The following is a 25,223-nucleotide window of genomic DNA, read 5'->3' as shown; positions in this document are numbered from 1 at the left end:
TTCCGGTGGCTGCGGTGTTGGTTCAGGTGCCAGGCCGTAGTCGCTCGAGTCGTCTGTAGTCCCTTCCGATTGTCGGGTGCGTGGTGGCGGCTCCTGGGGCTCAGGCGTGCTGTATTGGGGGTTGGGGGTGTGGGGTTGTGGGTCATAGTGGTCCCTGGGGCACCTGCGGGTGCCAGGTCTCGAATGGAGACCGTGTCCTCCCGCCCGTCGAGGTACGCCACATAGGCATATTGGGGGTTGGCGTGGAGGAGTTGGACCCTTTCGACCAGGGGGTCCGACTTATGGGTCCTCACGTGCTTCCGGAGCAGGACAGGGCCTGGGGACGTCAGCCACGACGGTAGTGAGGTCCCCGAGGAGGACTTTCTGGGGAAAACAAACATTCTTTCATGAGGGGTAGCATTGGTAGCTGTGCAAAGGAGTGATCTAATCAAGTGTAGTGCATCAGGGAGGACCTCTTGCCAGCGGGTGACTGGAAGACCTTTAGATCTCAGAGCTAGTAAAATGGCCTTCCAGACTGTCGCGTTCTCCCTCTCTACCTGTCCGTTCCCCCTGGGGTTGTAGCTGGTGGTCCTACTCGAGGCTATGCCTTTGGAGAGCAGGTACTGTCTTTTTAAAAGTTCGATTGCATCCTTGTAAGTTTCAGTGTCTCTAATCATCGAGAATACTTGATCACTTATCCGGGCGTGGAGCACGTGTAGCTTGTCGGATTCGGACCGGACGACGGAGGAGGTGAGGAAAGTTTCGAAACAGCACAGCCAGTGATCGAAGCTGTTAGAGGCTCCTACAGCTTGAGGGTCCAGTTCTAGTTTATCGGGTTTTAGTATCTGCTCCATCCCAAAACCTTTGCTAATAAAATTGATGCACCATCGATCAAGCAAAGACTAGTTTGTATGCAAGAACAAATAGGCTTTTATTAGCAAAAGACTTGGAGCACACCCATGCTGATGAACTGGTCCAGAGACTGAGGCAGGGGGTGGGGAGCAGTCATCTTTATACCTGGACCAGGGGGGGAGGAGTCCCAGGCAGGGCCGGCAGGGAAGTGTCCAGGCATGTCACACACACGGGCAATAAGCTAACAGTGGTTTGCCACAGTTTCTACAATGAATGAATGGGTTGAAGCTTTAATTTTCCTACTTAAAGAATAAATATGAGTTTAGTATATTTTTGGGCCCCAGTTACTTATTCAAATTTACACCCATTTTGCATTGTATTTTGATGAAATTCACAGGAAATTTGAGCAGAACCTGACAATGGCAGATTGATTGTCATTCAGAGTTGTATTCAAGGAGGAAATTCCAATCCATTGTTTACTGGACTATTAAGTTACGGACAGTAAACCAGGAAAGCCCCCTGATTGTGATTTTATAAGGTGGATGGAATATGATAAATTATCCATGGCGATCGAGATCAAAAAACCGAAAGCTTGCAGCTGTAGCTCAACTGAATATTTGTTCATCTTTTTCCCCTCAAGCTAACAGAGAAATTCTGTCAAGGCGAGGCATCCAAGAGATCTTGTTGGACTAAATTTCGGGCAGGTGAGAAATCAGGTAAACATTTCAAACCTGGTCCCCAATCCAGCTTCTTCTTGTAAGGGCTCAATGGGATTTCAGGAAGTGGGTCATTTGAAGAGAGTGCGAGTAATTCAAGATTAAAATGTTTCAAAATATTTATTTGCTGAATGTTGAAACTTGACAGAAGGCAGTTGAGCCCTGATTGAGATATCTGCGCTCAATTTAAGATTCTACATTTTAACCAAGTTAATACTGCATTAACTGCTTGTAAACAAACATATTAATTTCACTTTACTTTCTTTAGACACTTCTGCGATGAATGGTACTATCTCACCGAATGAACAAACAACTCAAACCTTCATTAACAAGGGGAAACTAAGTGCTAAAGAAGTAACTAGAGAAAAAAAATTGTCTCTTCTGGATCCTTACAAATGACCCCTTGTGTTTCAGATATCTTTTGATGCGGTCTTTAAAAGAAAATGTAAAGGTTTAATTTCCTTCATCCTCAAAAGGTAACAGACTGCAGAAAGTACAACTAAAATGTTTAAAGAGTTGGGGAAATGGTGAGGGTGAGGGAGGACTTTATTATTGCCTCTTTCTTTTCCCTAGAAAATAAGAAGATCCTTAAAAAATATATTTTGTTCATTAAAAAAAATTTTTTTTGGAAGAGATCCGGCATACTAATGTTAAATCTAAATAAAGGTAAATTGACTATAATCCCAGATGGCCATAGGCTGCTTTCCTCTGTGAGGGGGAGAGCTTATTGGTGGTGATTTAACCCGAGGATCACCACACCAGAAGCAAAGTTGAGAAGGCAGGGCCTCCGTGAATAACTACAGCTGGTACAGGAATTGAACCTGTGCTGTTGGCATCGCTCCACATCACTAGCCATCTGTCCAGCCAACTGAGCTGACACACTGTGGTTAACTCTGCACATAGCTTAAATGTGAAATATGGTGGGTTACTGCACTACACTAGAAAAATCTCACATTGTATTCCAGGATTGTGTTAGATTAGCTGATCTAAGGTAGTGTCTGGAAAGCCATGATAAATATGTGCACCCTTATTGGTGAGGAAAATGGGAGAAAATCACAGTGATCTTTATTGGCACTGTTATTGGCGACTGTATACACATGTCTAAACAATCCATTTAAGTTCATGCAGAAAGGGTTCCCACCTCACCCAGAATATCGAAGAACTTCTTGACACTATCAATGGCAAGAAGTCAGCAATTTGTACCTGCTCCAAATTGTGATGGACAAGAAATTAATGTACTCCATTCTGACTTTGTTTAACTATTTGAAGAATGCAATATTGCTACATTCTAGTAAATAAAAAGTAATAGAACTTTAAAATTTGTACACTTAGACAAGGAAAAGGTTTAATAACCAATCATTGATTTCTTGTTACGGATAGAAATAGTTATAAGATAGTATGTATTGAACAGGATAGATCAATTAAACATAGCTATTGATTCAATCTGGTTCCAGACTATGAATAATAAATAACTTAATGTTCCCAATTATTTCACTTTGATTATAAGTATGTAGATACATCTTCAGTACTGCGATGGACCATTATAATTTCATGCTAGAAATAGCATTTTGGGAATTGGTCAGGGATGAATTGCTGGGTAAAGGTCCTCCAAAGACTGCAATAAAATTATTTTATAATAGACCTTCCATGATCTTTCTTCTAGCAAGTGTAGTTTTCAGATTTGTAGCCTATACAAAAAAGAAAAGAACATCTTTAAACAGATTCAAAGCTATGTACACAGAGACATATATGAGGATATTAAACAACCATACCTGAACATCACTGATAGAAACTTCTATCTATCTGTCTCCCTTAATATGCACACTATGAATGGACCAATGTTCCTCTCTGTGCCATTCTGTCTGATTCCCTCTCAACCAGACCCTCTCTGAAGTAAAAATAAACACTTGAAAATAGTTTTCCTGTCAAAGTTAATTGCAACAAAGCTTCAAAGGTTCTCACTCCAGATTGTTTGGAAGTAATTTAGAAAAGTAAACAATCCGTAACCGCAAAAATCTGAGGAAAAACATGCCTCAGCTAGCAGAAATTTAAGAATACCCTGAAACTCTACACATTTCCAAAGGCTAAGGCCTCCAAGGAAGAACTAATTAAGGATTTCATAAACACAGAAGGCAATTTTATAGATTAGTCTAAGCATGCTGTAGCAAAATATGTAAGTCTTTATGTTAAATGCCTCAGTTTTAACATGTTTTACATTAGTGTACATGGTGGATTGACTAAAATTATGAAGTTACTCCGAAAACTTGGCAATATTTTAAGCAGTTTTATCTCATCATTGTCTGCTGGTTTTGTTGGTAGATTTGTTCCCATTGCCAATGCTTACAGAATTCTGAATTGCTGCCCTTACATGAAAGAGAAATTTATGCTAATCAAGTGAAAGTACGCCATGGAAATTTGCAGCATATGGAGAAACTGAGGTAAAATGGGCATGAAATGCATGCAGATATTTCACTTTTATATTACTAGTAGTTACCATGTACACAATTTATGGAGGATACATATTGCTGGAGATGTGATAGTTCCTCAGGAGGTGCAATGGAACAGCAGCTGAGTATGATGATAGAAATTCTGTTTTTGTTAGGTGATACTCATTAATATTTTGATTGCATAATAAAGCCTGCCCAAAATTCAAAACTTCCCTTGAATTTCTCACGTCCCAGAGACACTAAATACTTATATTTCTCTTTTGTTCATTTTATTGCCTTTTTATTTAAACATGATGACTGGTGTGGAGCACCAGTAAGGCAAGAAGTCTTCAGAGCCATAACATTGTCAGTGGCTGCAGGTAGCGGATAGGTCGCAGATAAGTACAGAACCTGGTTTTATTTCAACAAAAATACCACTTAAATCAAAAGCTGGTTTTCACCTCAGCACCGAGAAAATCTTTTCATGAGGTTTGGTGGGGAGTTGACGGGAGAAGTTGCCACAGTGTTATGGACTGGTTCTGAGTGATGATGGGCATGGAACTGACAAGAAGTTTAAGTTTATTTATTAGTGTCACAGTAGGCTTACATTAACACTGCAATGAAGAACACTCAAACTCAGGACTTTCTATCAGACAAAGCCCAATTTCGATAGAGTTAGATAATCTCAATTTTATAAAATTATATGGAATATACAGCACAGGAACAGGTCACATAACTGGTCCATGTCAGTGTTTACACTCCACTTGAGCCTCCTCCCATATTTTCTCATCTAAATCTACCATAATCATCTATTCCCTTCTGTAATAAACACAGAAAATGCTGGAAAAACTCACCAGTCTGGCATGCTGCCAGACCTATTTTCCAGCAGATTTTGTTTATATTTCATGTTTCCAGCATCCACAGTATTTTACTTTTATTTCCTTCTTCATGTGCCTTAACCATTCCCTGTGGTTGCAAAGTAAAGGAGTAGGTATAATTCCCCTCCAATTCGATTTTCAAGTTTGCTGATGACACCACCATAGTGGGTTGGATCTCAAACAATGACGAGACAGAGTACAGGAATGAGATAGAAAATCTGGTGAACTAGTGCGACAACAATGATCTCTCCCTCAATGTCAACAACACGAAGGAGATTGTCATCGACTTCAGGAAACATAAAGGAGAACATGCCCGTCTACATCAATGGAATGAAGCAGAAAGGGTCGAGAGCTTCAAGTTTTTAGATGTCCAGATCACCAACAACCTGGCCTGGTCCCCCCATGCCGACACTATAGTTAAGAAAGCCCACCAACGCCTCTACTTTCTCAGAAGACTAAAGAAATTTGGCATGTCAGCTACGACTCTCACCAACTTTTACAGATGCACCATAGAAAGCATTCTTTCTGGTTGTATCACAGCTTGGTATGGCTCCGGCTCTGCCCAAGACCGCAAGGAACTACAAAAGGTCGTGAATGTATCCCAATCCATCACGCAAACCAGCCTCCCATCCATTGACTCTGTCTACACTTCCCGCTGTCTCGGCAAAGCAGCCAGCATTACTAAGGACCCCACGCACCCCGGACATTCTCTCTTCCATCTTCTTCCGTCAGGAAAAAGATACAAAAGTCTGAGGTCACATACCAACTGACTCAAGAACAGCTTCTTTCCTGCTGCTGTCAGACTTTTGAATGGACGTACCTTGCATTAAGTTGATCTTTCTCTACACCCTAGCTATGACTGTAACACTACATTCTGCACTGTCTCGTTTCCTTCTCAATGAACATTATGCTTTGTCTGTATAGCCACCAAGAAACAATACTTTTCACTATATGTTAATACATGTGACAATAATAAATCAAATCAAATCAAATATAAATAAATCCCTACTTATTGACTGTGGCAAACAACAGGAATGGTGTGACTGAAAGAGCATGGCAGCGGAATTTAAGGGAAGAATGTGCTAGCTACCTCAGAGTACACATGCAAAACATCAAATACATCACCAGATCTTATATGATTCAGAGGATATGTTGTTTTATAACACAAGGTCCTTCGTTTCTATGTTCCTTTTTCTCTTATCCTCAAATTGCAGCTTTGAGTGAACCAATAATGTTTGATGGTACAATTTTGATGTGGGGTTTTCTCATTATAAATATTAATATGTAGGCATTACTTTCAGGTTTGTGATTTTTGAGTAAGAAATATATATATGTTGTATAGAGAGATAAATAGATATAGATGTGTGTGTTTGGATGTAATACATATGGGCGATTGCTGTTGTTCCATTGGGGTCAGAGTTTAACCTAGATTTCTTCTTTGTAGGAAGATAATGGTACTTTAGTGGAAAGAAAATTGTTGTTGAAACCACTTCCTCTACTGGCAAGACTCTACCAAGACAGAAAATTTAACTGTGCATCTCCCACAGTTAATAATACTCCTGACCATAGCATATCCTGAATTTAGTTAATACTATTGCCTCAGGCAGAAGGTTGTGGGTTCATGCCTCTCTCTTGATTTCAACATATATCTAATACAGTATGGATGATATTATCCATTGGTTGAGGTGCATTTTTCAGGGGAGAACGATGGAACAGATTATCTGCTTATCTGCTATATTATTGCTAATTACAAATTTGCTCCTGCATTTACCCACAGTTGGAAGATTTATGCCTTGAAGGAGGCCATTCTGCCCGCTGCCTGATAAAGGTCAAAGCAGCCTAATTCTGCTTTGCGGCTCTTAATCCTCAGCCCTTTAGATTATGGCAATTCGTGTGCATAGTTACGTATTTTTTGATATGTGATGACAGTTTCTGTCTCTACCACTCTTTCAGTGAATTCCCGACTCCTCCCACCCTCTGGGTGAAAACATTTCACTGCAACTTCCCTTTAATCCGTCTGCCAATTACTTTAACCCTACGCCCCTGGTTATTGACCTTTCTCTAAGGAAAGTAGATCCTTCATATCCACTGTATGTGGACCACTCAATTTTATACAGCTCAATTAAATCTCCTCAGCCTCCTCTGTTCCAAAGAAAATACCCCCGCTTATTCAATCTTACCTCATAGCTAGAATTCTCCCAATTCTGGCAACATACTCGCAAAGCTGCTCTGTACCCTCTCCTGTGTGATCACATCCTTCTGGTAATGCTATGACCAAAATTGTATGCTGTAATCTAGCTGTGGCCAAACTAGCCTTTTATACAGTTTCAGCATGACATTCTGCTCTGATATTCACCACATTGGTTAAGAAAGGAAAATATTCCAAATGCCTTCTTAATCATTTTATCTACCTGTCCTGCTACCTTTAGGATCTGTGGACCAGCACTCCAAAGTCCCTCTGTTGTACTTCTGTGCATCCAACTATTTATTGTGTATTTCCTCGCCTGTATTGCCCCTGCCCCCAATGTCATTTCCAGTTTCAGTTCCTGGCATTTGTTAGCGAATGAAATCTAGTTAAAGGAATAATTTGTATTTGCAATATCAACATTACTTCACAACATCCCAAAGCTCCCCACAGCTGACTCTGAAATTTGCATTATATCGCATAGCCAGATTCTGCTCATTCTGATCAGTCCATTGATATCCTCCTGTAGTCTATATTGTACTTCTTCACTATCAACCAACAGCCAATCTTCGTATCAGCTGCAAACATATTAATCAAGTCTCCTACACAAGTCTAAATAAATGATATATACGACAAAAAGCAAGGGATCTAGTACTGTGCCCTGTGGAACCTACTAGAGTAAGAAGTCTCACAACACCAGGTTAAAGTCCAACAGGTTTATTTGGTAGCAAATACCATAAGCTTTCGGAGCTCAGCTCCTTCGTTAGATGGAGTGGATATCTGTTCTCAAACAGTGCAAACAGACACAGAAATCAAATTACAGAATACTGATTAGAATGCAAATCTCTACAGCCAGCCAGGTCTTAAATGTACAGACAATGTGGGTGGAGGGAGCATTCAACACAGGTTAAAGAAATGTATATTGTCTCCAGACAGAACAGCTAGTGAAATTGAGTGAATAGAGAATAGTGAGTAGAGAACAGATATCCACTCCATCTGACGAAGGAGCTGTGCTCCGAAAGCTTATGGTATTTGCTACCAAATAAACCTGTTGGACTTTAACCTGGTGTTGTGAGACTTCTTACTGTGCTTACCCCAGTCCAACGCCGGCATCTCCACATCGAACCTACTAGAAACAGCATTCCAGTTGCAAAAACATTTGATGATTTCTGCCCTTGGCCCCCTGCCTCTGAGCCAATTTTTGATCCAACTTGCCATTTTCCCTTGAATCTCTCATGAACTCTTACTTCTCTGAGGAGTCTACCGTGTAGGACCTTGTCAGAGCTCTTGCTAAAGTCTCTCACATGCTAGCCTCATTGACCTCCCCTAGATATCTCCTCAAAAAATTAGTCATGACAATGACTAAATTTCAGAGTCAGCTGTGGGGAGCTTTGGGATGTTGTGAAGTAATGTTGATATTGCAAATACAAATTATTCCTTTAACTAGATTTCATTCGCTAACAAATGCCAGGAACTGAAACTGGAAATGACAAAATAAATCTTTTATAGCATGTGTTCCACATAGTTCTCTCATGTTATCAGTTACTTTGGTCAGTAACTGATTTGAGATTTCCTTTCCCATTACTTCTCAGCTCCAAATGCCTTGATCTATATGCTCTTTCCTTCACCATGCACTGTGTGAAAACAGATTTCCCATTCTAACACATTCTTGTTCTATTGAAATTTAATGATGCCAGTACCAAGAGTGGTCTCTCTTTAAAAATGAAATATATGACATGCTTGAAAAAAAAACTTCCAGAATTATAGTGAATTTTCTCATTTCCTATTCTTTAAAGTCTATCAATAAAAGTTTTAAATACATTAATCGCTTATTAAAAACACAAAGCAATGCTAAATTTAACTCATGCAAACAAGAACACATGGTGAACACACAATTTCTAAGTCTCTCTTTGCAGCTTCCAATTCTTCTTGAGGGGTTCCCTTTTGTCTTTTTCTTCTTTCTCGCATCGACTTAATATGTTGCTGGATCCGCTCTTGCAGTTCTTTATCTTTAGCAGCTCTACAGAAAAAATAAAGCAAGGTTAAAATGCAATAAGAAGCTGTTTACAAGGTTCTTGAAACTATGCAGACAGCAAAACTTAACTCTCATACTTTCAGAAGTAAAACTTCCATCATTGGTGATGAATACAATAGAAAGTAAAGTGGAAAATTGTCTAAAGTGTCTGACAAAAAAACTAACTTTTTCAATCTGCTTACAATATGGGTGGTATGGTGGCGCAGTGGTTAGCACTGCTGCCTCACAGCGTCAATTCTGGCCTCGGGTGACTGTGTTGAGTTTGCATGTTCTCTCCATACCTGCACGGGTTTCCTCCGGGTGCTCCAATTTCCTCCCACAGTCCAATGATGTGTTGGTTAGGTGGATTGGTCATGCTAAATTGGCCCTTAGAATCAGGGGGACTAGCAGGGTAAATACATGGGGTTACGGGAATAGGGCCTGGGTGGGATTGTTGTTGGTACAGGCTCGATGGGCTGAATGGCCTCTTTCTGGACTGTAGGGATTCTATGATTCTATAACTAATCTCAATTCCTTAAAACCCAAGTCCCTTACGAACACGGCTGATATGTAGAGGACAGAATAGTGGTGCTTCATGTTAAAAAATGTTAAATATACAATACCTTTCTTAACACTGAAGTGAATACACAGCATAAGGCATCACCCTAAACATTATGATTCGTGCTTTCTTTTGAAATTCATTCACCAGAGAAACTGAAGTAAAAAATAATGTTTTTTATGAACAAGGAGAAAATAAATTCAATTAAAAATAAAGGGAGGTGTTAATGGAAAATATTTTCAATTAAAGCACAGAAACACATGCTGATTTCTATAGGAACTCTAGGATCTCATCGTCCCCATGCCATAGTTTTCTTACTGCTCTTCATCCACAATTTGACATTTTCCTTTCCCCAAGGCCGTCTTGGTGTAGTGTGAGCCGAACACTAACAGCCTGACAACTCTCTTCAGGAGATATTACAAAGTACCCTTGGTGCAGTCCAAACATCAGAACAATTGTTCCAGCATGTCAAAAGTCTGCTCAGTAGGGTTTCTGTTTCAAATCTATTGTTGCAGAATTTTCTTTAAAAGAGGTTTTTTTTCAAGATTCGATGATGTGTTTTTCTTTTAAGAGGGTCATGTACCAGTGTCATGGCCAGTTTCAACATTGTGGTGAAACATTACTTAAAAGTTACAATGAGAAAGAAAATCGCATACCTGTGTGACAGCAACAAAAGTAACTATTGATAAATTGTGGTAAAGTCCTGCTGAACATAATTGCATATTTTGACAAAAACAGTTAGAACCATGCAGCAGGAGCAAAATATATTTGCAATTAACTCACTAATGCATGTTTAATATTGACAAACGTCCGAGCTATGCAAGGCTCAGCTTTAGTATTTAGGGATCACATTTCCTCATAGCAATTAAAACAAAAATAAAATCCTCTGAAAAAGAAAATAACTGGTCACATGGGCTAGGTTTGCAAAATTAATTAATTGTATCTTGAAATTAAATCAAATTCGCTCACAATAGAACTCTACCACACGGTACAGGATGGACAAATACTAAATTGTTTACTTAACATGCCCTGATTTGAGAAAATAAATAGGTGTACTTGACACAAGGATATCAACTTTTTTCCAGTAGAATGTGTATTGAACACCACATTTTGAAGCGGTGATTAATGTAGAGGGCAGGCAAATATTTATGGTTATTTATATGGACTTCTAGAAGACATTCAATAAAGTTTTCGTAAGAGACTGTTAGCTGGAGGTGAAGTTCACAAAATTGGAGGCAAGTTATTGATCTGGTTAGGAAATTAGCTGATTGGCAAGAGACACAAAGTAGGGTTAACGAGAACGTATTCTAATTGGCAAGATGTAGCAGGTTTCCAGGATCTATGTTGGAACCTCAACTATTCACTGTACTTATTAATGAGTCAGGCGATGGAATAGAAAAAGCCAGATATATGTTAGCTGGTCTCCAAGGGCTAAATTGTGAGGAGAGATTAAACAATGAGGATGAAATTCCCTGATATTTAAAGGATTCAAATCCCACTACGGCAACTGGTGGAATTTAGATTCAATTAATAAATCTGTAACATAAAGATAGTTTCAGACTATGACAACTGTCATCAATTGCTGTAAAAACCCTTCTCAGTAATGCCCTTCATGGAAAGAAATCTGCAAACCTTCCCCGCTCTGGCCGACAGGTGACTCCAGATCCACAGCAATATGGTTGACTCTGAAATGGTCGAGCAAGCTATGCAGTTCAAGGACAATTAGGGATGGGCAACAAATGTTTGTCTCACATTCCATGAAAGAATAAAAAGAAATCTCTCTCTAATTGTAGCCAAATAATCACTTGCAATGGCTTATTTCCCTGCTTCCATGTTGTTTCCCCTGGTGTCCCCCTATTTCTCATTTACATGCTGTTCTTGGCAACATCATCTGAAGGCACATCATTAGGTTTCACATAGAATCATAGTCATAGTCATAGAGGTTCACAGCATGGAAACAGGCCCTTTGGCCCAACTTGTCTATGCCGCCCTTTTTTTTAAACCCCTAAGCTAGTCCCAATTGCCCGCATTTGGCCCATATCCCTCTCTACCCATCTTACCCAATGTAACTGTCGAAACACTTTTTACAAGACAAAATTGTACCCGCCTCTACTACTACCTCTGGCAGCTCGTTCCAGACACTCACCACCCTCTGTGTGAAAAAATTGCCTCTCTGGACCCTTTCGTATCTCTCCCCTCTTACCTTAAACCTATGCCCTCTAGTTTTAGACTCCCCTACCTTTGGGAAAAGATATTGATTATCTAGCTCATCTATGCCCCTCATTATTTTATAGACCTCTATATGATCACCCCTCAGCCTCCTACGCTCCAGAGAAAAAAGTCCCAGTCTATCCAGCCTCTCCTTATAACTCAAACCATCAAGTCCCAGTAGCATCCTAGTGAATCTCCTCTGCACTCTTTCTAGTTTAATAATATCCTTTCTATAATAGGGTGACCAGAACTGTACACAGTATTCCAAGTGTGGCTTTACCAATGTCTTGTACAACTTCCAACTGTTCCAACTCCTTTATTCAATGTTCTGACCAATGAAACCAAGCATGCTGAATGCCTTCTTCACCATTCTGTCCACCTGTGACTCCACTTTCAAGGAGCTTTGAACCTGTACCCTTAGATCTCTTTGTTCTGTAACTCTGCCCAACGCCCTACCATTAACTGAGTAAGTCCTGCCCTGGTTCAATCTACCAAAATGTATCACCTCGCATGTTTTTAAAAATTTATTTACGGGATGGGGGCGTTTCGGGCTAGGCCAACATTTATTACCCATCTCTAGTTGCCCTCTAGAAGGTGGTGGTGAGCTGCCTTCTTGAACTGCTGCAATCCCTGAGGTGTAGGTACACCCACAGTGCTGTTAGGGAGGGAGTTTTAGGATTCTAATAAAGCGACTGTGAAGGAACAGCAATATATTTCCAAATCAGGATGGGGAGTGGCTTGGATGGAAGCCTTCAGGTGGTGGTGCTCCCAGGTATCTGCTATTCTTGTCATTCTAGATGTTAGTGGTGGTGGGTTTGGAAGGTGCTGCGTAAGGAACCTTGGTGAGTTTCTGCAGTGCATCTTGTAGATGGTACACATGGCTGCCACTGTTCATCGGTGGTGGAGGGAGTGATTGTTTGTGGAAGGGGTAGCAAACAAGTGGGCTGCTTTTTCCTTTTTCCAGGATGGTGGCGAGCTTCTTGAGCGTTGTTGGAGCTGCACTCATCCAGGCAAATGGAGAGTATTTTATTACACTCCTGACTTGTGCCTTGTAGATGGTGTACACTGTCAGAACACAGCTCTACCTCACTGCCATCTCTCTTGACTCCTCCATTATTGCTAAATTATCAGACTGCTTATTTGACATCCAGTATTGGATGAGCAGAAATTTCCACCAATTAAATATTGGGAAGACTGAAGTCATTAGACAGGATTCTCCTGTGGTCCCACTGACGGGTTCAATGGCGGGCCGGGGTATGTGTGTGGGGGGGGGGGGGGGGGGAAGCGGGGGGGGGGGGGGGGGGGGGGGGATGAAATTTAGTGGGACTGCAAGAATTTGTTTCACACTGGCATGAATTTCCCATGGTACCTTCCATTGGTCCTACCATGGCAGATTGGGAAACCTGTTGGAGGTCGGTGTGGAACTGATTTGCATTCCACTAATAGGATGCAGATGAAGGCCTGACCAGAGTCCTCCACCCACATCTGATTCTCAGTGATGCCAGTGGGAAAACACGTCTGTGCAAAACACATCTGGAACAACAGGTCTGGGCTCACCTGAACAATGCCTGGGGCTGCCTGCGGAGTTTGGAATGGAGGCCGGCAGCAACCCTGAATCCCGGAAACCCACAGCAGTGGGTGAGCATCTACAGATTCAGTGTCATTAAGGAGGTCCATCTTCCAGCCTTAGAGTTCTTCTAGAACTCCATCTTTATTTTCAGGACGTCCATCTTCTTTCTTCAATCGTGGATCAGTGACGTTAGACATCTTTTCAATGTGGATATGATGGCAGACTAAGCACCATTAGGCCTGCCCCATCATGGAATACAGTGCAAAATTACAATTGCATAATTAGTGAGGATGTGGAGATGCCGGCGTTGGACTGGGGTAAACACAGTAAGAGTTTTAACAACACCAGGTTAAAGTCCAACAGGTTTATTTGGTAGCATTTGCTAATGGCATTTGCTACCAAATAAACCTGTTGGACTTTAACCTGGTGTTGTTAAAACTCTTACTGTAATTAGTGAGGCCAGGGCTGGAAGATATGGCGTGCTTCACCACCAGCATCCGCAGCAGAAAACACTCCACGTTCCTGCCACCGGTTTCAGTCTCAGGTGGGAGAATTCTGTCCTCTCCAGACTTGGTTTCCTAGTTAGCAATTCCATCCATTTCCCTGGCAGTGGTCTGAGATTAAGGCAATCTATTCGCAAACTCGGTGTCATATTTGATCCCAAGATGAGCTTCTGACCTCATGTTTGTGCCATCACTAAGACCACTTATTTCCACCTCTGTAACATCGCTTAACTTCACTCCTGTCTTAGCTCGTCTGATGTTTAAACTCATCATTACTATCCGGCTTGACTATTGCAATGCACTCCTGACTGGTCTCCCACATTCTGTCCTCCATAAACTTGAGATCAACTAAAACTCTGCTGCCCTTCATTAAAATCAAATCCCATTCTCCTATGACCTCTGTGGTCGCTGTGCTACATTGATTCATAGTCAGGCAACACCTTGTTTTAAATTCTCATTCTTATTTTTAAGAGGCTTTGCCTCTACTTATCTCTGCAATCTCCTGCAATCCCACAACCCTCAGGGATATCTGCACTCCTATAATTTGAGTCTTTTTTGATTTACCAGTTATAATTTCTCCACCATCGGTGGCCAGGTCTTCAGTTGGCTCGGCCCAAAACTCTTGAATTCCCTCTCTCCACCTCTCTTTCCTCCTTTAAGATACTTCATAAAATCTGCCTCTTTGACCAAGCTTTTGGTCATCTGATCTAATACTTTCTTATGTGACTCAGTGTCATACTTCATTTTATCGTGCTCCTGTGAAGTGCCTTGGGACATTTCATTAAAGGTGTGTTATGAAACCCCGTTGATGTTATGTGCGAGAGTGCTCCAACCTGAAACACTGGTTTCATGTTTTTTTTATAAGTTAGCGAGAAACGCTTGCAGAAACAGTGTGAACACAGATCTCTTTCGTTAATAAATGCTTGTATTTGTTTGTTTAAGTAGAAGAAAGATAATAAAACACTTCAAAGAACAATCTTATGCTTTGGCAAATTAACAGTAAGCACTTGGTCCCTCAAAGACTGAGCACCAAAAGTATCTGTTTCCCCTGTATCTAAACTCTGCTGAGATCCCATTTCCCAAAAAACCATAAACTTATTGGTCAAATCTAGCCAGTGAGTACCACAACGTACAGCTTAAATGACCAGAACTTGGGAATTATCTTTGGTTTAGCGAAGAAAACGATCTTTTCCATAAACTGGCTTGCCTTTATTTCTTCATCTCTAGCTGAGCTGAGAATGGCTGCCTCTCTCTCTTTCTTACTGCTGCTTCTTCAACACCTCAACTGCTTCTTAGCTCACAGCACTCTGACTACTAATTGTATCAATTGAAAAGAACATCCTTTTCCCTATTTATTCCTTTTGCTTAGGTGCTGCCCAGACACAGTTTACAAAATACATGGCAGTTTGATATTACATGTGCAAAAAAAATTAATTTTAATAGCATCTTACCATTGTGACAGGTGCTCTATTAATATTAATTGTTATTATTAAGAAGATTAAAAAGAAAAATATCTACTCCAGTGGAGTGAGCAATTAGCAACTGCCCATAAGAACAGGTCATCTACAATTGCTTGAAAACAGAATGGTACATAAAGGATGCCTATTGAATATTTATATTGTTGTCACAGTATGTATTACTATTTCTATGGATATAACAATAAAAATCTCAGAAAACACACCTTGCTTCTTCCGTCTCCTTTCCTGAATACAATCTCTGCATGGATTCACAGGTAGGCGTTCCTTTCAAATCCCCATTTCTCGCTAAGTGGTAATAGTTTGGATCTGTAGCGTATGGTGCACTTTTCACTACCTGAGCACAAAATACCAGACTGCTTAGTACAGAAGCAAAATACTACAGATGCTAGAAATCTGAAATAAAACAAGTGCTGGAAATACTCAGCAGATTAGCCTGCTGTTTTGATGAAAGGTCATCAACCTGAAACTTCACGGTTTTGCTCTTCTTAGATGCTGCCTGACCTGCTGAGTCTTTCCAGCATTTTCTGTTTTTATATCAGACTATCTCACAGAAATTAGCAATCATTTATTCTTTATGTCTGGCAGTCCAAATATCATTAGTAGATTGTAGAATCACATTGGAAAGTTGAAACAATGAACTTTAACAAGCAGCTTTGGGACATATTTTTGAATTTCTGTGCCCCTCATTGGATTTCTCCCTAGCCTTTCCCCAATCAGTAGTTAGAGCCCACATCATTTACAGAAAAGTTTTGCTGCAGCACATTGCCACCCAGTTGTCCAAATATTTTGATTTTTTTAATCTTAAAAAAAAACTGACAATACTAAATGTATTCTCTTTTAAATAAAATTGGGCAGCATTTCACCCAGTATCAAGTCCTGATACCTCAGTCTGTCTGTCTGATGTACCCAATTAGAAAGCAAAATAATGTTTTGCGGGGAGTGGAACGAGGAGAACACGACTGAAAATTGCCTTGACCTGTTTCAGATCATCAAAGAAATCCTCCCAACAACTTCCTCTTAACTGATCTGCGCTCCCTTTTGTATCAGTGAGTGATTCTTCCACAACCCCAATGCGTTTCCCATCTTCTTTGGCTCCTTTCTTCACATTCCTCCATTAACGTATTTAAGGTTAGATCTACTGCCTCCGTATTCCTGTTGCACGCATGAAGCACATTTTTGGAAACTGCACATATCCAAATAATGGATGAAAACTCACAGGCTGGGTATACATAATTTCCCAATAGGTACTTCATTCATGTGCCAAGGGAAACATAATAGAAACTTTACCTTTTAATGCACTATTAGTGGATTTGCTAACTTTACTAACGTAAGCCAATTTTCCAAATTTTTATTCCCAAACATTAGTGTCAGAAAATGGTTTAGAACCCAGATTTGTAAATTGAATTTTCTACACAAGGTAGCTGAGGCACTAGAAATGAAATTAATTTTCAATGTACAATGTCTTTAGTTTCTTCTCTAAAATTCACTAAAGAAATCATAAGCAGAGATGTTGGTTGCAAACAGTTTAACTTTTTCCCTAACTAATTTATTTAAAAAGCAATGGGGATTTCAGGCCCCATCACACACTGCTCAAATCCTGTTATGGCCAGAAGCTCTTGTGAGAGGGCCATAGTAGGATTTGCGTCAGCATGAACCCAGAATGCGATGTTCCCGGGCCCCCCAGCAGATGTAATCAGGTTTACACCCAGCAAGGGCATGAACCTGACTACCACACATTTAAATATAGTTACATATCCAAAATTGGCTTAATGCCAAATGTTCTGGGAACATCACATGTTTCCACCAGATACCAGATGTGATGACCACGCTGGGGGGTTCAGAGGTCACTGTAGCATCTGGGTGGTCGGAGACATGGCAGGACAGTGCCCTGGCATGCTGGCAGTGCCAACCTGGAGTTGCCATGGGGTGGGCGCTGAGGCAAGTGTGACCTGAAGGGGCACCGTCTGAAGGGGGCGGCACATATAGGGCGACCTAATAGGAGGGCCCCAATACTGGCAATGCATGTTTGATGGGGGTGGGGGGAATAATGCCATGACGATGAGGAGGGGGGGACGTGGCGGGGTGGGGGTGCGATGTCCATGGGTGGTAGGGAGCGGTCTTCAAAAAGGGCCCCAATCTTTGTAAAGCCAGGCTTGCCAGCATCTTCAGGCCCCTCACCATGACGGTGTAAAACACGTTCCCCCCCTCAAAGAAATGGCGCAGTATGGGGAAATCCCATCTGAAAACCTGTTTGTTTCACTAGGGAGAAATGACACCTTGCCATTTTTTGGGAAAATTCTACCCATTCAGTCATCTGTTTGATTAATCACCAAATCATGATGGTGAAAAGTTTGCTTGTTTGGACGGGGATTTTTGATTTTATGAATGCCTCCATATAGCTTCTATTATGAACGTTTACATATGGATTTTTAATGTTAAATGTTGAGATAACAAACATATGAACAGAAAGAATGTGCTGAGCATGGTTTTGACACATAGAGATATATATTGCACACATAAGAGGTTTGTGAGGTCAATTTTATTCTATCTTCCACCAGCAGTGGTTGCTTTGACGATGTTCATCATAGGGGAGCAGTCTCCTGGGATTAGATAATTATATTCCAACAAATTCAAATTGAACTGAATGATTTGAACTGGGTGATACCAGTTATATTTCATTACACATTGCAGGAAAAAAATAGATCCTGTTTATCTTTGGGTAGATACTCCTGGATAAGATACTGGACTTGCAGCTCACAGTGGACCAAGTACCTGATCATAGGCAGTGACCCTTGGTTTTGGATTGTTCTGTTGTTACTACCTTGAGGCCAAATCGAAATACAACAAGAAACCCAGCAATTTAACAAAGTAAAAGTGAACCTATTTTGGCAAATGTTAAACAAATTCATTTGAAAGTATTAGAAATATTTTGTTTACCAGTTCCTTGTTCCTTTCTGTTGCAGATCTTTGCTTTTTTTCTGTTTCTTTCTTTTCCTGCATTAACTTAGCTTGGTCCCTCCAATCCCTCAATGCTCTCTGGTCTCTGTAAATAAGTGTAATTCTATTTACTCCTATACAAGATCAAGGTAAAACAAAGGCAAATTCAGGTATGGTGATAAGTAGCATTTGACCAAAGATCTGAACTCAGTTTATGAACTAAAATCATAGCCGCTGTGCTTCAGTTTGGTGTGAAATCAGATGGGATGCTCATCTAAACAACAACAGAAACAAGCATGAAGTCTGCCCCTGCAATAGAGCAGGCCAGGTTGGGAGTGTAGGATGTAGACTCACTATCGGCAACTTTATCCCCTGCTAGCAAAAATTGTCAGTGCCAGGAATGGGGGTGAGAGTCCCAGAATTGGATCATGCCCGCCATTTTTAAATGGCTCTGGAGTTGGCCCGACTCCACAAAAGTCTAGGCCTAAATATTTGTTTCTACAAGTGATTTTAAGGTGCAGAGCTGAATACTGCAGATACTTTCACTGAAACCAGTTATCACTTTTATACCAAACATTTAGGTGACAAGAAATTGAGTATTGTTTCCAACATCTTCAGGCAATTGAGTTCTGAAACTTTGAAAATGATAAGTCATCTATATTATTAATAGATGTCCAAGATTACTGTAGTTTTTTATGAAATAATTAAAATCTAGGAATGAATTAAAACTTCTGACTAAGAGACGTTTAAAATATTTAAAACTCTATTTCATATCTGAATGATATTTGTGCTGGTAGAAGCTAAGTTTGAACATAGGAACATAGAAGCAGGAGTAGGCCATTCAGCCCCTTGAGCCCTCTCCACTCAATAAGATATGGCTGACCTGTGGCCTAACTCCATGTGCCTGCCCTATACCCCTGCTCAATAAAAATTTGTCTATCTCAGACTTAAACCTAACAATTGAACCAGCATCCAGTGCTGTTTGAGGAAGAGAGTTCCAAACTTCCCCCACTCTTTGCATGTAGAAGTGTTTTCTAACATCTCTCCTGAACAGCTTAGCCCTAATTTGTAGATTATGGCCACTGGTTATTGAGCCTTCAACTAATGGAAATAGTTTATCCTCATCCAATTGATATTTGTGCAGGTAGAAGCTAAGTTTGCACATTGCCTTCTTGGTGCAAGGCCAAATTCACAACAGTGTCCAGCCATACTTGTGTGGTACCGGATCTATTTGGTTTACATTAGATGGTGGATTCATTAACAGTGGCAATTCGCATATATGCAAGATATGTATTTGTGCCGTTGCATCTAAGTCCTGAATCTCAAATTTGCATAGTTAGATCAGTTGCTTTTCAACCTGCCAGATCCCAAAATGTATAGGTCATTGAGTGTCTTTAAGACAGAGATAGATAGGTTCTTGATTGATAAGGGGATCAGGAGTTATGAGGAAAAGGCAGGAGAATGGGGATGAGAAAAAAATCAGCCATGATTGAATGGCAGAGCAGACTTGATGGGCCGAGTGGCCTAATTCTGCCCCTATGTCTTATGGTCTAATATTTAACACCTTGGATTATGAGTAACAACAGAAAGGAAATGTGTCTTTCATGATGACAAGGTAAGTGACCAAATACAATACTAATGCTTAAGAACGTAAAAAAAACAAATACTTCTGAAGTTTTGAAACTGGAAAATGAGGGTGGTGGAATGGTGATGTAGGTATGATGGGAGAATGGCACACTGGACACTGCCAAGGGGGTAGGGCCAAACCAGGGGGGAGGTAGGAGGGGAGGGAAGGAGGGATCTCTGCATCCAGGATGGGGGCTGATGTATAAAGATGCTTTCATGTGTTGCATTATCCCACTTTCAAAAACTGCAGAATCATCGCACTCCTGTGTTTTTAATAACTGCAAGATCCATCCTTTTTCAACCTTCCTTATTTAAACAAATTTCTTAAACGAAACGAAAAACTAAAATTATTTGTCTGTGGTACAAAATGGAATATCATACAATACAGTGCAATGCAGTGTGAGAGTCCAGATTTTGCATTAAGAATAACATTGAAGCCATCAGCATTTACCATTATTATGCAGTAAATCTCACAACTTTTGGCATCCATACATGTGCAGTTTAACTCTGAAATTTGGAAGATGTGGTCCAAATTACCTTGCTCTTCTGCATGTTGTGTTATAAAAGAATCTGATAGATTGGGCACTGGAATAATGTAAGGATGTGAAGTTGGTGTATTAACCCACTAGTTTTCTGCTAAACACACCAGAAAAAAAATTAAGACTGGTGCATTGATGAGGTGGAAAGAAAATGTGAAAATTTAATTCATGGGTGTGGATTCACATTGCTTAAGAATGTAATCATGGATAGAAATTTTTAAAAAATATCTTTCAGTCTCTTTCGTCTCTTTCAACTTCATCTTTCTTTCTCCCTCTTTACTTTGCTTTCTGCACAATGTTTTTACTTCTTAATTGAGCCTATGCGTAGTTCAGTGAGACTTCTTCAATGTGATTGGTAGTGTGCTTGTCCTGTTCACAGATGCTACAGAGCCCCTACTAAGGGCAACATTCTGAAAAGGATCTTCAACTACATCAAGTCGTCACCGAAAAGCCTACGAAAATTCTGATGGCAGCTGGAAGCATAATGAGCACTGTTCCTTCACCACTGACCACAAAATCTGGGCCATTGTCGAACCAACACACGGGTCCAAGCAGAATTCATACACAAACAAAAATGTTTACATCGTTTGCTAAAGCTTCCAACCATTATCGGAATTCTGTTCCTGTTCCTCAATTCCAGTGCACGTTTGTCATCCTTTAAAGTGAACCATTTCTTCATTCAACAAATATCACTTTAACAAACTTTGTTCTGAAAGGAACACAACAATTACACAGTTCAGGTCAAATTTGACTAAAATACTGGCACAACCGTAGCACAGTAAACTCGAGATAAGTCAAATCCTAGGGAAGCTGCATTCAAATTCGGGTTAAGCACTCTTCAGGATAGCCGAGAAGGTCCAATTTGCCATATGAATGCATCTCTGTGTAATCCTTTAAGTCCACAAATGCAGTCTACACTGTATTAGAAATGCTACATATTGGGTCATTCCAACACTACTTTGTTTTTCAGATTTAAATGTTGAATTAAGAACACATAGTAAAACACAATGAATGTGCAAAAACATCTTCCTTTTCTTTTGTTCATATATTATGTCCACTTTCCTGACCAATGCCTCAAGGGTGAGGTACCCTTCATGGAAGTGGGGTGAGCTGCCTTCTTGAATCACTGCAGTCCCGGAGGTGTAGGTACACCCAAATTGTTGTCAGGGAGGGAGTGCCAGGATTTTGACCCAGGGACAGTGAAGGAACTGCGATATATTTCCAAGTCAGGATAGTAAGTGACTTGGATGGGAACCTCCAGGTGGTGCTGTTCCCACGTATCTGCTGCTTTAGACCTTCTAGATGGTAGTGGTCATGGGTTTGAAATGCTGTCTAAGGAGCCTTCCTGCAGTGCATTTTATAGATGGTACACACAGCTGCACTGTTCATCGCTGGAGGAGATGTGGAAGTTAAATTGTTAAAATTAAAGTTCCATAAATCTCTGTCAAGCAATGGAAAATGCTTATCAGCATACAGGCCTTCAATGGGGTCAGTGCTTGCGTATTTAGCATGAACGGCTAATCTTCACCTGCGTAAGTCCCGTAAACATTCTGTTTTTCGGCCTTCACCAGAGAATGAGAAAAATCGGAGTTTTCCATAACAGAATAGTGATTACACTGCTGCTTCACAGCGCCAGGGATCCCGGTTCAATTCTGGCCTCGGGTGACTATCTGTGTGGAGTTTGCACGTTCTCCTCGTATCTGTGTGGGTTTCCTCCGGGTGCTCCGGTTTCCTCCAACACTCCAAAGATGTGCGGGTTAGGTTGATTGGCCATGGAACATTGCTCCTTAGTGTCAGGCGGACTAGCAGGGTAGATATGTGGTGTTATTGGGATAGGGTCTGGGTGGGATTGTGGTCGGTGCAGGTGTGTTGTCCATGTTGGTACAGACCATAGAGTGATACATTACTTGCTTCGCTTTCCACATTTCATGCATCTCCCTTAAATATCAAAGAGCAAAAGATGTTAAAATGATCTGGTTGCATCCCTGTTAAAAATGCATCTCTGTGTATACTGGATCAAAAGACAGGAACCAGACCATTTTGAAGCCAATCGTTCATCGTGTCAACAGCACACTCACTTCTTACAAGCAGAAGATAATGTTTTGCCTTTTCTTGAATCAGTCCAGCAATCTGTCATTCCAGGTGAATTCCATGTGTTCCAACTTTTTCGCCATGGTGATGACTCCCCTTACCTGTAGGATTGGACTGGACCATAAGACCTTAAGATATAGGAGCAGGAGTAGGCCAAGCCGCCCATTGAATCTGCCCATTTAATGAGATCATGACTGATCCGATATAATCCTCTACTCCACTTTACCGATGTCCGCTGCCTGCTTCACACCACAGTTTTCCACTTGTTTTATCAACTTCATCTTCTCCCCAATCAACAACACTCTTAACTTTTGCACAGGTTTCGCCAAACTTGCACACTTTTCATGTCGCTTCATGGAGAAATTTGAGTGCGTTTAGGTCCAAGCACTCCACTCTAATTGGTCGGCGTGGTCACATATCCCCTGGCAGAAGACACTGGCTTGCTTGCACCTTTTTTGAGAAGGATTCTGGCATTATTTTTCTTGTTGGTGCCGAACAAAATTGCAATTAACCTGGATCGACCACTGCATGATTTTGGTTAATCACAAGCACTGTCCTAAAGTTTTCAGTGCATAGTGAAGCTGGATGTTCAGTCCATTAAACCAGTGCAGTGCATCATGATACTTTTTAAGTTTATTTATTATTCGTTACAAGTAGGCTCACATTAACACTGCAATGAAGTTACTGTGAAAATCCCCCAGTCGCCACACTCCGGCGCCTGTTCGGGTACACTGAGGGAGAATTTAGCATGGCCAATGCACCTAACTAGATCCACATAAAGCATAAAGGTAAACGTAATATTTGAAGAAAATGTCAAAGCTTGAACTTTGTAGCAGGTAAATACAATACTATTCTACAATAACTGCTGAATTCAATTTCTGAGCCATAAATTAGCGTATCTATTGAGCCAAATGTTAAAATTTTCATGACAATGTATGAAGGATATGAACTAATTAGAAAATAGCAACCACTAGTTAGACAGAAAATAGACTGATATCTTATTAATTAGCTAGTGAACCATATATGATTCAAGAACATCATCAAATTGCCCTTTATTATAAGTAAGTCACAACTAAAAATTATTTTAATTCAAAGTTTTAATGCATTTTGAAAGCATAAACAACATTTTAAGTAACTAGTAGATAAATATGACAACTTCCCGAAAAGGGGGAACTTTGTCAAGGCTGCTGTGCTACAGCTAGCCCTCAATGCAGCAGAACCTTTACTGAAAATAGCCTAATTAAAGTGAAGCGAGTCATTGTTCGAGTGAAACGCACACAATTCCATGAACAGGAGGGCAGAGAAATACAGTACTCACTTCATCCTTTGTTCAATAAATGCTTGCTTTTCTTTGTGCTCTTTAAGTGCAGCTAATCTAAGTTCATGCTTTCTCTTTGTCTGAATAGAGATATCATATGTTGTCAACTCAGGAAATAACATATTTAGATTAGGAGTCTTCTCCCTGAAATACATAATATCAGACTTGATGTTTACATCGGAACAGAAAACTAAACACCAAAGTTCACTTTAAAATGTGGTTACTGTGTGTGAATCAGTTTTATTTTAGTGCACGGTCCCATTAAATTTATTTCTACAGCTGCGCACGTGTTATTTATCCCAGAACATGTCCTGCGCAGTACCTTTCAATCTGCTGTGAGGCCGCACACTCGCACAGATTTGCAGGAACATTGCTATATACTTTCCCTGAAGAAAGCACCACCTAGAGGATCCCACCCTACACCAGAGGATCCCATCCTACACTAGAGGATCCCATCCTACACTAGAGGATCCCATCCTACACTAGAGGATCCCAACCTACACCAGAGGATCCCATCCTACACTAGAGGATCCCACCCTACACCAGAGGATCCCATCTTACACCTTTCAGCAAAATACACTCAGGGGGAGCAGGGAGAACGACCAACATTCCTAGACTTGTTGGACCATTTGATTTGTCTGTGAGATAGCTGTAATCTGCTATTGGGGCCATCAAATCTTGCGACCTGGCAATCCTTATCCTGACTAAGTGTTAATTGCTCCTGAAAATCTGTTCTTTTTTTAAGTGAGATCCTGGTATTGGTGAGCAAGTGGGGCAATAGTTATATAGATTTTAGTGTGCGCAGATGTGGTGATGCTGGAAGCACTAAAAAATATTTAACTGAAAAGTTGTATAATTGTGACCATGAGTAAGTGATGAATGATATTTAACCATTTAAGGAACTTGTAAAGGTCTCTAGATCTTTATGTTCCAACCTTTTAATAGGTCTCAAACTTAGCTATCCATCCCAAACACAATATTCCTCACACCCTTTCCTCTCTGGAAACATAGCCAACAATCTTTCGAAATATTACCCATTTTAATGCTCTTCCTTGGTAACTAATGCGCAGGTCAATTAGAGTCATAGTCATTCAGGTGCAGAAGGGGCTGTTTGCTCCAACAAGTGTTATTCATTTTCATTGAATAATATACTAATTGAATATTTTAATGTCTGAGTTAGATTCTTGATTGACAAGGGAGTCAAAGGGTATAGTGGGGAGACAAAATAGAGTTGAGGCCACAATCAGATCAGCCATGATCTTATCAAATGATGCATCAGGCTCGAGGAGTCAAATGGTCCTCTCCTGCTCCTAGTCTGTATGTGTTTCTGAAGGCTGCTCC

General features: G+C 40.6%; 1 protein-coding gene across 1 annotated transcript; it reads right to left on the bottom strand.

Moving 5' to 3' along the window:
- Positions 1-3,115: 3,115 nt before the first annotated feature.
- LOC144500230 (uncharacterized) lies at positions 3,116-18,371 on the bottom strand. The gene is made up of 4 exons (XM_078222907.1): positions 18,309-18,371; positions 15,575-15,705; positions 8,930-9,056; positions 3,116-3,235 (listed from the first exon to the last, which is right to left on the bottom strand). Exons 1-4 carry the CDS (start codon positions 18,369-18,371, stop codon positions 3,179-3,181), a joined length of 378 nt encoding a protein of 125 aa, XP_078079033.1. The 3' UTR covers positions 3,116-3,178.
- Between the last annotated feature and the right edge of the window lie 6,852 nt (positions 18,372-25,223).

The sequence above is a fragment of the Mustelus asterias genome, chromosome 11 (genome assembly GCF_964213995.1).
Source record: "Mustelus asterias chromosome 11, sMusAst1.hap1.1, whole genome shotgun sequence".
NCBI lineage: Eukaryota > Metazoa > Chordata > Chondrichthyes > Carcharhiniformes > Triakidae > Mustelus > Mustelus asterias.
This window is presented reverse-complemented; position numbering and strand designations above follow the sequence as displayed.